The sequence below is a fragment of the Dipodomys spectabilis genome, unplaced genomic scaffold, assembly GCF_019054845.1.
Source record: "Dipodomys spectabilis isolate Male_0828 unplaced genomic scaffold, ASM1905484v1 ptg000002l, whole genome shotgun sequence".
In the NCBI taxonomy this organism is placed as follows: Eukaryota; Metazoa; Chordata; class Mammalia; order Rodentia; family Heteromyidae; genus Dipodomys; species Dipodomys spectabilis.
Window position 1 is genome coordinate 30,605,182 of NW_024870679.1, and position 15,236 is coordinate 30,620,417.

Consider the following 15,236-nt stretch of genomic DNA (forward strand, 5'->3'; position numbering starts at 1 on the left):
TTTAACCTTGCAGATCGGACCAAGCCCTTGATAGCACTGATATTTGTCAGGTTATCATAATAAGCTACTTTGTAAAAATCAGTAATCTTCTGTGGATTATCTGGGACCTATAAAAAGAAGGTAAATTTGCTTTTCATTAAAATATTCAGTTCTATATACATTGTAGCCAGGGAAGATAGTGCAGGATTTTTGCATATAGATGAAAGGTTGCTTTCAGTTGGCTTTATATTATTAGACTACTAATTTCTAATGGCCTTAGAAAAGGTTTGTATGTTTGTTGCTCTATTTTTCTTCCCTTCTTTCTTTCTTTCTTTCTCTCTCTCTTTCTCTTTCTTTCCTTCTTTCTTTCTTTCTTTCCTTCTTCCTTCCTTCCTTCCTGCCTGTTTTATCTGATTTTAAAATGCAATTGTATTGAGCTTTAGGGTTTCTTTTTTAAATTTTAATTTTATTGTAAAAGTGATATACAGAGGGTACATACAGTTACATATGTAAAGTAATGAGTACATTTCTTGTCAAACGTTGTTACTCTCTCCCTCATTTTTCTCCCCCACCCCAACTTGTAAAGTTCATTTTCAACATAGTGTCTTGTGAGTATCCCTGTTGCATTGGTTCACCCTTTGTCCTTTGTCTCACCATTTTGTTGTTCCCCTTTCCTTCCCCAAATCAGATAAATGTATATACAAGACACAGAGCACCAAAATCAACAACAGTAACAACAGGGGATAAACCCAAGCCCTTCTTTCTTATATAAGACCTTTCCTAGTGATTCTTCTGTAGATTTAATGGATTGTTCCATAAAGGAAGAAATGACCCTTTGCATATCACCTTCCATTATAGCTATCACTGAAGCAACAGCAGTATATAGAGGAATCAAGCATCCTGGAAGCAACAGGGAGATTCATATTCCACCTACAAGTGAAGCCCATGTGATGAATCACATCCCACATGGAGGACATATGCTTTCCTCCAAACATGCTAGAGAGGTGAAGACTTAACTATGGTTATAAGAAGAAAGTGTCCATCATGCTCAGACAGGAATCAGTAATAGCACATTGTAGCTCAGGATTAATGGGATGATCTATCCAAAATATGGATGAAAGGAATTAGAGGCCTGTAATATAGTGGGGAAGCCCACAGAGAAAAGCTAATTGGCTTGATTTGAATGCTACAAGGTAATGGAAAGTTAGTAAGGATCTTTAAACAAAGGAAAACGTAGTAAGATTTGTGTTTGTGAGCCTCCAAGAACTATATTGAAGATAGAACAAAATAAAGAGTCAATGAGATCACAATCCAGAAGAAAATTTCACGGTTCTGTATTCTGCAGCAGGTGGTGCAGTTAGCAGCTGGCAGGATTTGAGTAGGAATATTAAGAAAATGAAATGTCAAGGCAATGATGAGGGTGGTGGGTGGTGAGAGACAGTGAAAAGGACAGTGAGAGGCACAGAATCATGATTGATATGCGATAGAAAGAAGAGGACCAATGATAAAACTATGGATTTCTGGATTGAATGAATTCTGATGGCTTAAATTAAAAAAGGAAAATATTAGATAAATGAATTTTACCTACTTGGAGCTTCAATTAGTTTCCTTGAAGCTTAATTTCTTTCTTTCTTTTTTAAACAAACAAGAAATACTTAAATGTCTTTAAGTTGGCCATTAGATCCAACCATTGGGATTTGAGAGTTCTAAAACAGTAAATAAAGCATAAAATTTTGTGAAACTGAGCCTTTTAAAGTTAGAAATGTTGGTTTCCAGAAAGTATGTAGTATATATTATAACAATGCCCAGTCAATATTGAATAAAGTGATGTGGTTATTTAGAGATCCTTCCTTGACATTTTAATTTTAACATAATCTAGTGTCTTAACCACTTATTATTTGTTATGTAGCTTGCAATCTGCTTAACTTATGAGGGAGTATGATTTCACCTCTCTTTTTTTTCTTCACATTCTTTCACTTAGAAAGCATACATACTTGTGTTGTGTAGTCTTGACCATTTTTCAAACTTCTATGTCTCAGATTAACTTTGATTTCTTTAACAAGTCTTAGCCATTAGTAATTCTACTGGTCTTGGAATCTTTTTTAAAATGCAGTGTTTTACTCTTTTTTTCTCATGCATTTTTAATTATTAATACTTTTTTAATTTCATCCCTGAAATTATCTGTGTAGATGAACTACAGATTACTACCATTAGGACAATATACAATTAGAAAATAAAATTTAAAAAATGATTTTCACCTTAATAGCAAATGTAAAACATTTACGAATAGCCACTTATTTTACTGAAAGACATAAGAATGCTTGAACAAATGAAGAAATTACTATGCTGCTGGGTGAGAAGACTGGATGTTGGTAAAATGTCAGTTTAAACTTTTAATGTAGTATTAGTTCAATTAAAATCAAATTGCAATTATGATTATTTTAATTTGGTAATAAAATCCTTTAGTTAAAAATTGTTCTTCACAGTAATATTCAGAAATAAGTCTGTGCATGGTGGTACATGTCTCTAATTCCAGCTACTTGGAAGGTAGAAATAAAGAAGCTCAAGGTTTAAGGCCAGCCCAGGTAAAATGATAGTGAGACTCCTATCAGCCAACAAGCCAGGAATGATTGTCACTTCTGTAATCACAGCTATGTGGGAAACATATGTAGAAGGATCAAATTCTGATTCCAGTCCTGTGCAAAAACAAGAGCTCTTATCTGAAAAGTAACTAGAGGAAAAATATAGGAAAAAGGAAAAATGAGTAGTGGGCAGGGGCATCGCTTAAGTGGTAGAATTCCAATTTAGCAAGTACAAGGCCCATAGTTTAAAATCTTATAATAGCCTAAAAATAATAATACTCATAAATAATCAGCAAGGACAATTAAAAGAAAAATATAGAACGTACATGACAATTGTTGGACTCATACTACAATTTGCCTAAGAGATATGTTTTAGGTTGGGTTCTCTTGAGGCAGAGTCTGGCATGAATGTTCACAAGAACCCCACATTAAGAGTGCTCCCAAGAGAAAAACTGTAATTGAAGGGAAGGAGAGAGGACATAAATAAACAAAGATTTAGCTTACATGGCTTATTTTCAATGAGGGCAATAGCACCTTCAAAGGGTGAGAAGTGGCTGTTGAGAAAGGTAAAAGTTAATACAGTTATTTTAAGCCCCAAAGGATTACAGTGTATAAATAGACACATGAGCTATCTTCGCTATCCAAATTTCATGGGCAGATGATTAGAAAAGCTGTCTTTAATGGCACATTAGTGTAATAATGGGAAAAGGGCTGGAGAAAGACTGCTTTAGGTAAGTTTAACCCCAGCCTGACCTGGGGAAGATTTCTGGGGTGTAAATTGTACTGAAGTGTGTTCTATCTTCAAGCAAGGGGGCTTCCTGTCATCCACCACTGGGTAGGAGTCATTCTTGGAGGCTGAGAACACAATTCTCAGGCCCTTTCTGGTAAGGCGAGTCAAAAACACTGAAGCACCATCCTGTGCAAGAGAAGACCTGTGTGAATTATTAGCATTGATGTTCATAGCAACCAAAGGACAGACAAAATGCATAGTTTCTATTGTGAAAGGAAGAAAATAACACCTGGTTTCACAAAATGTAATAATTTAAATGGAAACCCACAAAATTTAACAACCTAGTGGAACTAAGAAAAGATTTTTAAGGTTACTAGATGTTAAATTAAATCTCTAGATTGGTGAGAAACAACTAGAAAAAAGAATGATAAGATACAACCTTCAGTGAACTACAAGAATCGTGAAATATCCAAACCTCAATCTAAATAAATTATTCACACATTTTTGAGTAAAACTTTAATCTCTATTCAAGTTCATAAAAAGAGACCTAGAGGAAAGATATTCCTAAATTCTATAACCTAAAATCCCATAAAAATGTTTATTAGTGTTTATACGAAATGATTAACAAGTAAAATACTATTACTAATCTGGTTTGGTGGTGTGTACCTGTAATTGCAACTACTAAAGAGGCTGAAATAGGAGAATTACTTAAACCTAGGAATTGGAAGTGTTGAAAATGGCCAGTGGCTCATGCCTGTAATCCTAGCTACTCAGGAGGCTGAGATCTGAGGATTGCAGTTCAAAGCCAGCCCTGGCAGGAACGTGAGAATCTTATCTTCAATTAACCACCAGAAAACCATATGTGGTGCTGCAGCACAAGTGGTAGAGCACTGGCCTTGAACTGAAGAGCTGGGGGACAGCAGCTAGGCCCAGAGTTCAAGCCCCATGACTGACAAAAAGAAACAAAAAAGTTGGAAGTGTCTAGCAGAAAAAATCATAGTAAAAGCTTGTCTTTTGAGGCTTGGGGGAGAGAACAACACTAAAAGGAAAAGTCAAATTATAACTCTATCTAGAATAGTGAAAATTGAATAAAGGCCTAAGTATTCACCTGTAAACATTCAAATAAGTCTTTTCAGGCAAAAAGATATATTCTTAAGTAAGCATACTTAAAATCAGAAATAAATGAGAATACAGTATATAATAGAATAAGAAAAATAAAAGCTGGTCTAAATTATTGGAGGTAATGTGTCCAGAAAGCTAATTCACCACATCATGGATGCAATCATAATTAGGTTATTGGACCATGATAACTCTGGCGTAATTACGTGTAATCTGTTGATAGATTAATAATTTGATACCATCATCAAACTTCTAGAGGTAGGGTCTACTTGGAAAAAGTAATACCTTATAAACAAGAAAATATTTGTCATTTATTATTTATTTGATAGTTTAAGGGTTTGAAATCAAATTGTTGTAAGTACTCTACCATTTGATGTACATTTCAGTTCATTCTAGTCTGTAGACAAGCAGGGACCACAGTGCTTCTACCTCCAAACTCCCAAGTAAGTCATGGAACCACATGCATTATCTATCAAGACTGGCTGATTTTTGAGACAGGATCGTGATAACATCTGTTGGGTTGGTCTCAAATCACGATTCATCTATCTCCACTTCTACTTCCTGAGTAACTAGGATTAAAGGTATGGGCAAAACTGCTCAGCCTTTTGTATCTATCAATCAATCAATCTATGCAGAATAGAAATCATATTGTTAGTCATACTTTTACTGGGTTCACAGGGCTTCCAAATATGAAAGTAAAATCTAATGTGATGCTACCTCATAACAGGGTTATTATTAAACTGACATTGATATTCCAGTTACTTTAATATATCATACTATCTTCTATCATTTTAGATTAAACACTGAGTTTTATTTTTCCTTAGAATTATTTTTTGAGAAATTTAAAAGAAACAGTGTTTAAAAATGCATTTCATGGAGACTCACATTCTACCTGTAATTGGAGTCAAGATAAATGTTATCAAAAGCCACGTGGACACAGACATTGCTGGAACTCCTTCCTTAGGTGCTCATTAGAGCAATACCCACATTATTGATATGAATAAAGAAATAGTTAAATCAGTAATATGTGATAAAGGCCAAATTATGTCTATCAAAGAAAAATAAAATTTAGCTATAGTGTGAAACAAATTATATGCATTAGTTAACTGATCATGGTCAGTAAGTTGTTATTTTATGAATGCAAAGTTTTAGGTGTTCATTTTTTTCTATTACCTATTTAGTCTTCAGATTGATATTTGTGAAATGGACCTAACATTTTTGTATTCTATTGGGAGAAAATTTTGTATAATTCTTGTGATACCTTTTCTATTGTGTTTCAGAAATTTGTGTAAATAGTAGTCTTCATTTTTCTATCTTCAGATTTCTTATATAATAAACTGTGTGGTATTACATAAGACAACCTTATTCAATCTACACTAAGCCCCTTTACCATCACTGATAACAACTCTCATTGTGCCTTTTAAATTGTAATCAGATTTACCATCTATCTCTAGTCTCAGGCACTCAGGGAACTTTTGGAGAACACAAAGTCAATTTTGAAATAATGGGCCTGACTGGAGGAAAAGCTAGGCCTACCAGGTGGTGAAGGAAACTGAATGAGTGTCAGAATTCAGAGATAATTTCATATGTGAGTAAAGGCAAACAAGACGACAGCAAAAAGTCCCAGTTCTGGGACTAGGTTTTAATTCTTATTTTACAGTAACATTGGCATCTAAACTACCATAACAATATAACTATATATATATATATATATATAAAACTATATAACAATATATATAACAATATATATAGTTATATATATAACAATATAACTATATATATAACAATATAACTATATATATAGTGGCTTAAACAAGATAGAACGTAATTTCTTCTCTTTCTTAAGCAGTAATAAATAAATGATTCAGGGTTGATGATAGAATGATTTGAACATTTTCAAAAGATACCTTCCCTAGATTGCTCAAATTTATTACTATTTTTAAGTTAATGGAAAGGGATTGGACAGAGCAGAATAATAATCTTTAATACAGGTGGACCCATTGCAACAATGAGACGTACAAGTCGTTATATCTAAAATGAACTTTACAACTTTGGTGGGGGGGCGGAGGAAGGTTGGGGGGTGGGGGGGAGGATGGGATGGGAAAGGGAAACAAAGGAGGAGGCTACAATGCTTGATAAGAAATGTACTCATTATCTTGCCGATGTAATTGTAACCCCTCTGTTCAGTATTTTCACAATAAAAAAAAAAGAATTACTCTGAAATTGTACTTATTATTTCTTTTTTTCTTTGGGGGGGGGGGGTCCGGTCATGGGCCTGAACTCTGGGCCTGGGCGCTGTCCCTCAGCTCTTCAGCTCAAGGCTAGCGCTCTACCACTTGAGCCACGGCGCCACTTCCGGCTTTTTTCTTGTTTTGCTTATGTGGTGCTGAGGAATCGAATCGGGGGCCTCATGCACGCAAGGCAAGCACTCTATTGCTGAGCCACCTTCCCAGCCCTGTACATAATATTTCCATTTGACACTATTTGCTAAATTTAGTTGTGTAATACAGTTCACCACACTACCTACTTCTAAGAGATACCAATTACCTGTATTTCTGTGTACATGATGTTTCCTGGTGTTGTGGACATGGCAATTCCTGGAATAGTTGCTGCAATTACAAAGGACTATGTCACTTCTTGTGCCAGTACCAAGCTGTTTTGATTACTATGGCTTTGTAGTAGAGTTTGAAATTTGGTATTGATATTCTTCCAACACTGTTCTTTCTGTTAAGGATCATATTTGCTATTCGGGGTCTTACGAATTTTTGGATTGCCTCTTCTATTTCCTTGAAGAATGAGGTCGAAATATTAATAGGTATTAGGTTGAATTTGTAGATAGCCTTGGGAAGTATTGCCATTTTCACGATGTTGAACCTTCCAATCCAGGAGCATGGGAGGTTTTACCACTTTCTAAGTTCTGTTTTGATTTCTTTTTTCAGGTTTTTAAAGTTTTCATCATAGAGGGCCTTCACTTCTTTGGTTAAGTTAATTCCTAAGTATTTTTTTTTTTTGTGAGACTATTACAAAGGGAGTTGCTTTCCTGATTTCATCTGTGCTCTTCTTATTGTTGGCATACAAAAAAGCCATTGATTTTTGAGGGTTAATTTTATACCCTGCTACTTTGCCAAAGTTTCAAATCAGCTCAAGTAATTTGTGCTATATATACACAATGGAATTCTATGCCTCCATCAGAAAGAATGACTTTGCCCCATTTGTTAGGAAATGGAAAGTCTTGGAAAAAAATGCATTAAGTAAAGTAAGCCAGGCCCAAAGAAACATAGGTCCCATGGTTTCCCTTATTTTCAATAACAAATTTATGTCTGAGACAAGCAGAAAAGTTCAGATAAGATGATGTTAGGGGAAGTGAACCACAAGATAAGGAACCAAATGTTTCTTTTTTCTTTCTTGCTATTGTTTCTAACATATTTATAACATATTTCTTTGTTGCTTTGTATGTCCCTCTCCCATGGTATAACCCCTGTTTTCACTGTATTTGATATTGGTATAATTTGGGGAGGGGAAGGGAAAAATCATATTGTTTAAATAGGAATACAAGTGGACCATTGCAACAATGAAATGTACAAGACTTTATGTCAAAAAAAGAACTTTACAATTTAGGTGTGTGTGGGGGGAAGTGTAGTCGTGGAGATGGGAGAGCAGGGATGTTAGGGGAAAAACAAAGGAGGCGCCAACAATGCTTGATAAGAAGTGTACCTGGCTCATATAATTGTAACAGTATTGTATAGTATTTTCACAATAAAAAACATAAAAAAGGAGTATGTCAATGAATAATAGCTCAGGTATTCTACCAATGGATATGTTTCATTATATAACCTGGTAATATAATCAATATTATCAATTTAAAAACAAAACTTATTCAAGGTTATCAGGCTGGGTCTAATGAAACCATATACATGCTTAAAGAGCTATTTCTCTGTTAGTAATAAAAATGGAAGTTGGTAATTCAAAGGATTTAACATGTTACTATTGGCCTAGAGGGTGAAGTGTTTATGTTTGCAAAAACTTCATTTTTAAAAAAAATTTACTGTCATTATAAAAGTGATATGCAGTTGTATAAATAAGAGGAATAGTACATTTCCTATTGTACAGTGTCAATCTCCAAGGTTTTTCCACCCATTCCCACCCACAAGTTGTACAGTTCATTTTCAACATTGCGAGTAACACTAACTACTGAGTAACAATACTGCATTTGTTTATTTTTTGTCTCACCATTTTATTGCCTCTTCTTACCCTCCCAAAGACATAAATGAACAAGCAAGACAAAAAGAAAAGAAAATGCAAGCAGCAGCAAAGAAAACACCTCTTATTTCCATTTCCTGGATGTCCTTCTGATAAATCGAATTTATATGATTATATGCACATAGGCATTTTGCCATTTTATTTCTCTCCTAATAGTATCCTCCTTTGGTCTCACTGTGTGCAAATGCCTAGAATTTATCATGTCCCAGTGTATTTTAGATCTAGTTTCAACGTATTAGAGAAAACATGTGCCATTTGTCTCTCAGAGCTTGCCTTACATCATTTAATATGATTCATCCTAGGTTCATCCATTTCCTTGCAAATCAAATCATTCTTTCTGATGGCTGTGTAAAATTCCTTTATAACACATTTTTTGGCTCTATTAATTTATTAAATGGCATCTGGACAGTTTATACAACTTGGCTATTGTGAATAGTGCAGCAGCAGCATGGATGTGCCAGTGTCTTTATGGCATCCTAACTTTTGATATTCTGGGTAGATTCCCAGGATCAGTGTGGCTGGGTTATAGGGAAGATCTATGTTTAGTTTTGGGGGAACCTCCAGACTGCTATCCAGACTGCTTATAGTAGTTCACCTTCCCACCAACAGTGCCATAAGGTTCCTTTTCCCTACATCCTTGCCAAGATTTGTTGTTTGAATTCACAATGTTGGCCTATCTAAGTGGGGTGAAATTGAATATGAGAGTTGCTTTGATTTGCATGTCCTTTATGACCAGGGATAACAAGCATTCCTCATGTATTTCTTTGTCATTTTCACCTCTTTTTCTGAGCAGTCTCTCCTTAAATCCTTTGCCCATTTAGTGATTGGATGGGATTGATTTCTTGAGATGCTTCTATATTTTGGATATTAGGTCTTTGATGTATTGCTGGTAAAAATCTTCTCCCAGACTGTTGGTTGTCTTTCAAGTTTAGTAACTACATCCTTTGCTGTTTGACATATGTCTTTTTAGTTTGATGCAATCCCATTTGTCAAGTCTCTTTCCTATCTGCTATGCCCTTGAGACTCCTTTCAGAAAGTGTCTGCCTATGCCTATGAGTTCTAAATGTTTCTACTATTCCCTCTTGCAGTAATTTCAAAGTTTCAGGTCTGATGTTGAGGTCTTTGATCCACTTTAAGTTGATATTATTACATGTTGACAAACAGGAATCCAACTTTTACTCTTCTGCATATTGATGCCCAGTTTTCCCAACACCAATTACTGAAGAGGATATCTTTTATTTTCCACTGTATATTTTTGGCTCCCTTTATAGATTTTACTTCCACATCTTCTAGTCTGTCCCACTGATCTTTGAGTTTATTTTTGTGGCCAAAAACCAAGCTGTCTTTTTAAACAATTCTATAGTAGAGCTTGAAGTCTGAGATACTTCACTGTTAACATTATAAGGAACCATTTTCCCAACAGATTGAGTAAGCCTGAAAACAGGTTCTTCCCCACAGTACTCAGGTAAAAGCCCAGCACAGACACCACTTGATTTTAACCTTATGAGACTCTGAGTCAATATCTACCTGAGTCTACCTGGCCTTTATCTTTATTTATAGAATTTATAGGTGATATATAGGTGGAAATTTTAAATTAATATAGTTAATTTAAATATAAAATTTGATCACAGAATTTATTATGGCAGCAAAATAAATCTGAAAGACTGTGTACTAAAAAGCAGCTGGAGGGAATGTGTACTTTGGTTAGTCAGTGGGATGCATAGGAGCCACTCTTTCCAAGATTGTGTCTTCAGGTTACTCATCTGTAAAGGCTTGATGTACCCAGAAGATCTCAGTGATTCATTTTTCTATAATTTCTTATTATAGTTACACTAAGCAGATAAGAAGGTACAGTAAGATATAATTTCCTCTGCTGTATCTACCTAAGCTAGATAAACAGTTATCTTACATCTATCCTATCTGAAAATTTGTTCACTCTGTCCAACTTCATTCTTTTTCTCCCTTTTCTTCAATGTTCCATACAGTATCTATAAAAGAATGAAACATCATATTTATGGATTAAAAGAAACAAAAACTGAAGGTTAAAGTAAATCATAAGTAATTATAAGTAAAATAATAAAGTGTCCTTTTTTGAACCGAATGACTTAGCATAATTTTCAAAGAGTTGAGGACATTCCATTTCCAATGATGAAAATGGAATTGAGGGTGATATCTTAAGTATAGGGTGCTTCCAAAAAGCCTAACATTCATAGCTGATTGCTAGTTTCTGCAGCAAGGAAAGGAGATATGGCAGTTAAAAAGGGAGAGAAAGCTCAAGGGGGAAGCAGCAGACAAAAGAAGAAAGAAAAGCTGCTTTAGACTCAGTCCATTGTTCTTCTCACAAATAAAGGGCAAAGGCAAATATACTTTGCATGCATACAGAAGAGAAATGTAGAATTATAGATGCCATAAGGGGAAAAAAAAGTTGTGTTTGGTTCAAATTCATTCTTTCTTTCCAGTCTTTTTCTCAAGCCTGTACTCTTCTCTAACAAAGGTATCTCTATTATCTCCAAAGAAACTATAAGTAAGAGAAGTTAAACAATACTGGAAGAACAAAAGGATTGTAAAGATCTGAACCAGGCTACTGTGTGATACTAGCACATAATTATTTATATTCAGGCCAGGTATGTCTGCTTTCAAAAGCTCCGACCAGCAATAATAGCAGTTGATATAGTGACCAATAAAAGGAAACAAACGATGAAGCCTCAGTATTGGAGGCTATAATAATCCTCATCATTAGCTTTTAATATTTTCTTCTATTTAAAATCTTGTAAGATCTTAATTTCTTCCAATAAAGTTTATTTAGAAAAGCAAACTTATTAAAATCTAAGACATAAAATTTTATGTTTACATTTTCTCTGAAATACTAGCTAGGTTGCAAATACTGCCAATTAGATAAAAGTAAGCCTTTTTATTTCCAAGGGTCCTGGTAGCTGACAAGTTTGGAGTTTAGTTAACTTGTTTGATCTTTCTCCTCAAATATCTGATGAGTTGAAGATTTTTTTTAAGAAAGCATAGCCCCCTACATTTTTTAAGCTGAACTCATCAGTCAAGATTTGTGAAAAGCCTAGGCTTAGGGAAGTTTAACTTTACATTATTTTTAATGTTATTCTGTAACAAAAAAATCACATGGCATCACTCCATTTGTTAGGAAATGAGGACTTGGAAAAAAAATTATATTAAGTGAAATAAGCTAGGCCCAAAGAAACATAGGTCCCATGGTTTCCCTTATTTGCAATAACTAGTATATGTTTAGGACAAGCAGAAAAGGTCAAAAGCTATGTACATATGACCATATAAGATGATGCTAAGCGAAATGAACCCCAAGGTAGGGGCACAAGTGATTTTTATCTTTCTTTCTGTTGTTTTTAATGTATCTATAATGTATTATATGATTTTATTGTTTCTTTTGTATGTTCTTCCCCCATGGTATAATCATGTTTTCACTGTATTTGATTCCAGTGCCCTGCATCTTGTATGTACATGTTTCTAATTTGGGGCGGAGAAGGGAAACAACAAAATGATGAAACAAGGATACAGGTTGACCCATTGTAACAACGAGATGTACAAGACACTATATTGAGAATGAACTTTACAACATCAGGGGAGAGAGGAGGGAGGGAGGAGTTGGGGAGGTGGGGTGGAAAGGGATGGTAGGGGAAAAACAAAGGAGGAGGTAACAATGCTCTATAGGAAATGTACTCATTACCTTATTCATATAACTGTAACCCCTCTGTACAGTATTTTTGCAATAAAATATATGTGTATAAAATATTTAAAAAAATCACATGGAACTTAGTTATTAGGTGGTAAATTTTCTTTGAAGTTGGAATTGAATGGTTGTTTTATATTTACAAAAGAAAACTGCTATTGGTTGAACTGTGTAATGCCGAAGATAACTGAAGTGCTAACCTCTTGTGTCCTTTTGTGATCTATATTGTTTTTGTGAATGCATAAAAGGTGAATGAACTGAAATAGGTAAGGCGAGTAAATAATCATAATCTGTATGTGAATATATATGAAAATGGAACAAGAAAACCCCATGAAACTGGGTTTGAAGAAGCAATGTGAGAGATGATGTTTTGTATATAGAGAAAAGTATTTTAAATGAGCCTGCCTTGTACAAGAAATTGGTTTTAATAAGAAAAAGTTTGTAACCTTCCCCCCAAAATTATGTGTGCCTTTTTCAAAGTCATTGTGTCCTCATACAATGAGGGAATTTGGACCTAAAGAAAATGAGAGAAGACAAGGGAAAATACAGTCTACCAGAGAGGAACTCCTGAAGCTACCAGAAGACCAGCCAGAGGCAGGGAACAGATTTCCCCTTTTAGTTTCAAAAGACACTGACCCTCCCATCTTTTAAAGTCAAATGGCCTACCACTGGGTCCTTGGGCCCTTGATTTTGGATGTTTAACTTCCAAATTGCCTGACAAAAACTCCCTGTTGTTTAAAGCAGCTGCTGGTATACTTCATTGTGAAAACCCTGGAAAATTAATGCAGGACCCTTGGAAACTTGCATGGTAAGGATAATAAGGTTATCCCTATCTTTTTTTTTTTTTTTTAATTCTAAGATCAATTTTTATTTCTACAAAAAAAAGGCATTTAAAACCATATAAAACACATTGAAAGGGTATTGAGTGAGCTTCAAGTGGAGCTTGACTCAGCTTGACTCTACAAAGGCTGTGAGTCCAAAGAGAGGGAAGGCCATTTTGTCCTGTTCTGGGCTGGCAGCTGCTCCAAAGGAAGAGGCCAGTAGGAACCCGAGCGACCCCAGACTGGTGCTGAGTCCCAATTCCAATTCTGCACAGGGTCCAATCTGCCAAGGGAGGGCTGTGGTGGGACTGGCGCACTGAGTTGGAGAGCTCTGTGGCCTATTCAGATGGGAGAGGAGCTCGGTGGTAGAGGAGCTTGGAACTCCAAAAGAATATTCTGGCTTTTGCTTTATGATGACCAGTGGATCTTCGAACATGGCTGCATGAAGGGATGCTGACCTTTGAGAGCTTTCTGGTGAGAAATTCATCACACAAGTGCACAGCATCCTCAACTGGCAGGCCCTAACACCAGGATCACCACAGACCTGGCCACATACAAACAGTGGAGCTTTTGCCCATTCCATCCACAGTACTGTGGAAACAACCAGGATTTTATACAGGAGCTGGGCCTCTCTTTGGGTGGCCTTTCTTGTTTTTTTTTTTTTTTTATTAATAATTTTTAAAGAGAGGAGGTATGTGCGTGGAGTGTGGATGCTTGCTTTTATTGTCATTTTTTTTAAAGGATGTTATAAACTGGTATCAGGAAAAGTCTGAACCTGCTCCCACAGGGCAGTGTGACAGAAGAAAAGTCACCACTGCCAGTTTGTAGAGGGAGGCAATAAGACTTGGGCCTGGGGAAGTGAATTACTTGAAAAATAAACTAAATGCAAGAAAGTGGGAGTTGCAAGGGCAGGAGAGGGAAAGGAATCACAACCTTTTTTTTTTTTTTCCCAACCCTCTGGACTAACCTGAAGATTTGGGGTAAATTTGGACAAGAAAAGAAACGCCATTCTTTTGAAGTAGATTGAAGCCGTGATTTTTAAAACAAAGAAAGCCGAACTAGAACATATGAAATTTTTAGTCCTTTCTTTACAGGTTACCTAGACCACTTTTGATTAAGAAAACTGTAGAAAGTTAGTAACTGTCACAAGTGAACGCCAGGCGGTGGCACATGTCAAATTTCCACAGAGTCCTGCTTTGCTCAGGGTCTCTGTTCACACTTGCTGGAATCGTTCACGACAGATTTCAGTCCACAGGTCGCTTTTCCCCATATTTCTTTGTAAACTCTTCAGCGTTCTTACAGAATTTTTTAGGCTCCTTAGAGTATTCTTCAGCTAGGTCAGCCCGGAGGGGGTGCTCAGGCTGGGGGTCATTCACCAGTGCTATGAGGGACTGGATTACTTGGACGGTCTTGGTTGCTGGCTTCCAATTCTCAGCACTAATAACAGGCAGACAGAACTGCCCTTTGTCATCAATGTTGGGGTGATAGATCTTTGTTTTAAATGTGATCTTCGGTGGTTTGAATGGATACTCTGCTGGAAAGTTGATTTCAGTTCTGAAGGCCCCCTTATCAAAGGAACAATAAGCCCTTGCCAAGTCAATACATTAGCTTCATCAACCTAGATGTTATGGAAGTTTTTCACTCCACATTTGCAGATCTCTTCAAGCTACTTCATCAGCCTTCTGGTGGCCGCCATCTTGAATCTGCTGCTGCTGCTTTCCCGGATTATCCCTCTCTTTTATGAACACCTTTGGAAACATGGAAGTGCCTTACCTCCCATGTTCTCAGGATGTCCTTAGCTTGCGGGCACCTTTGCAAGCCTCCACAGCATCTCTAGCTGGTATGAGCTTCTCTATTAGTTCTTCCTCTATTCCAAACCCAATTCATATCTATCTCTCATTTTTTATAGACTAAGCACAGGTCACAACATTTGCATTTTAACCACCTTATGCAATTTCCAATCCAACTGTCTCCTAGAAACAAATCCGTGTTAATAATTAGGACTCCAACTTAAACAACATATATTTTTCTGT

At 35.9% G+C, this 15,236-nt stretch overlaps 1 protein-coding gene across 1 annotated transcript; it reads right to left on the reverse strand.

Annotated features, from left to right (window-relative positions):
* Positions 1 to 14,447: 14,447 nt before the first annotated feature.
* On the reverse strand, positions 14,448 to 14,899 carry LOC122112542 (ubiquitin-conjugating enzyme E2 L3-like). Its single transcript, XM_042685372.1, has 2 exons — positions 14,874 to 14,899; positions 14,448 to 14,790 (listed from the first exon to the last, which is right to left on the reverse strand). Exons 1-2 carry the CDS (start codon positions 14,897 to 14,899, stop codon positions 14,448 to 14,450), a joined length of 369 nt encoding a protein of 122 aa, XP_042541306.1.
* Positions 14,900 to 15,236: the final 337 nt, after the last annotated feature.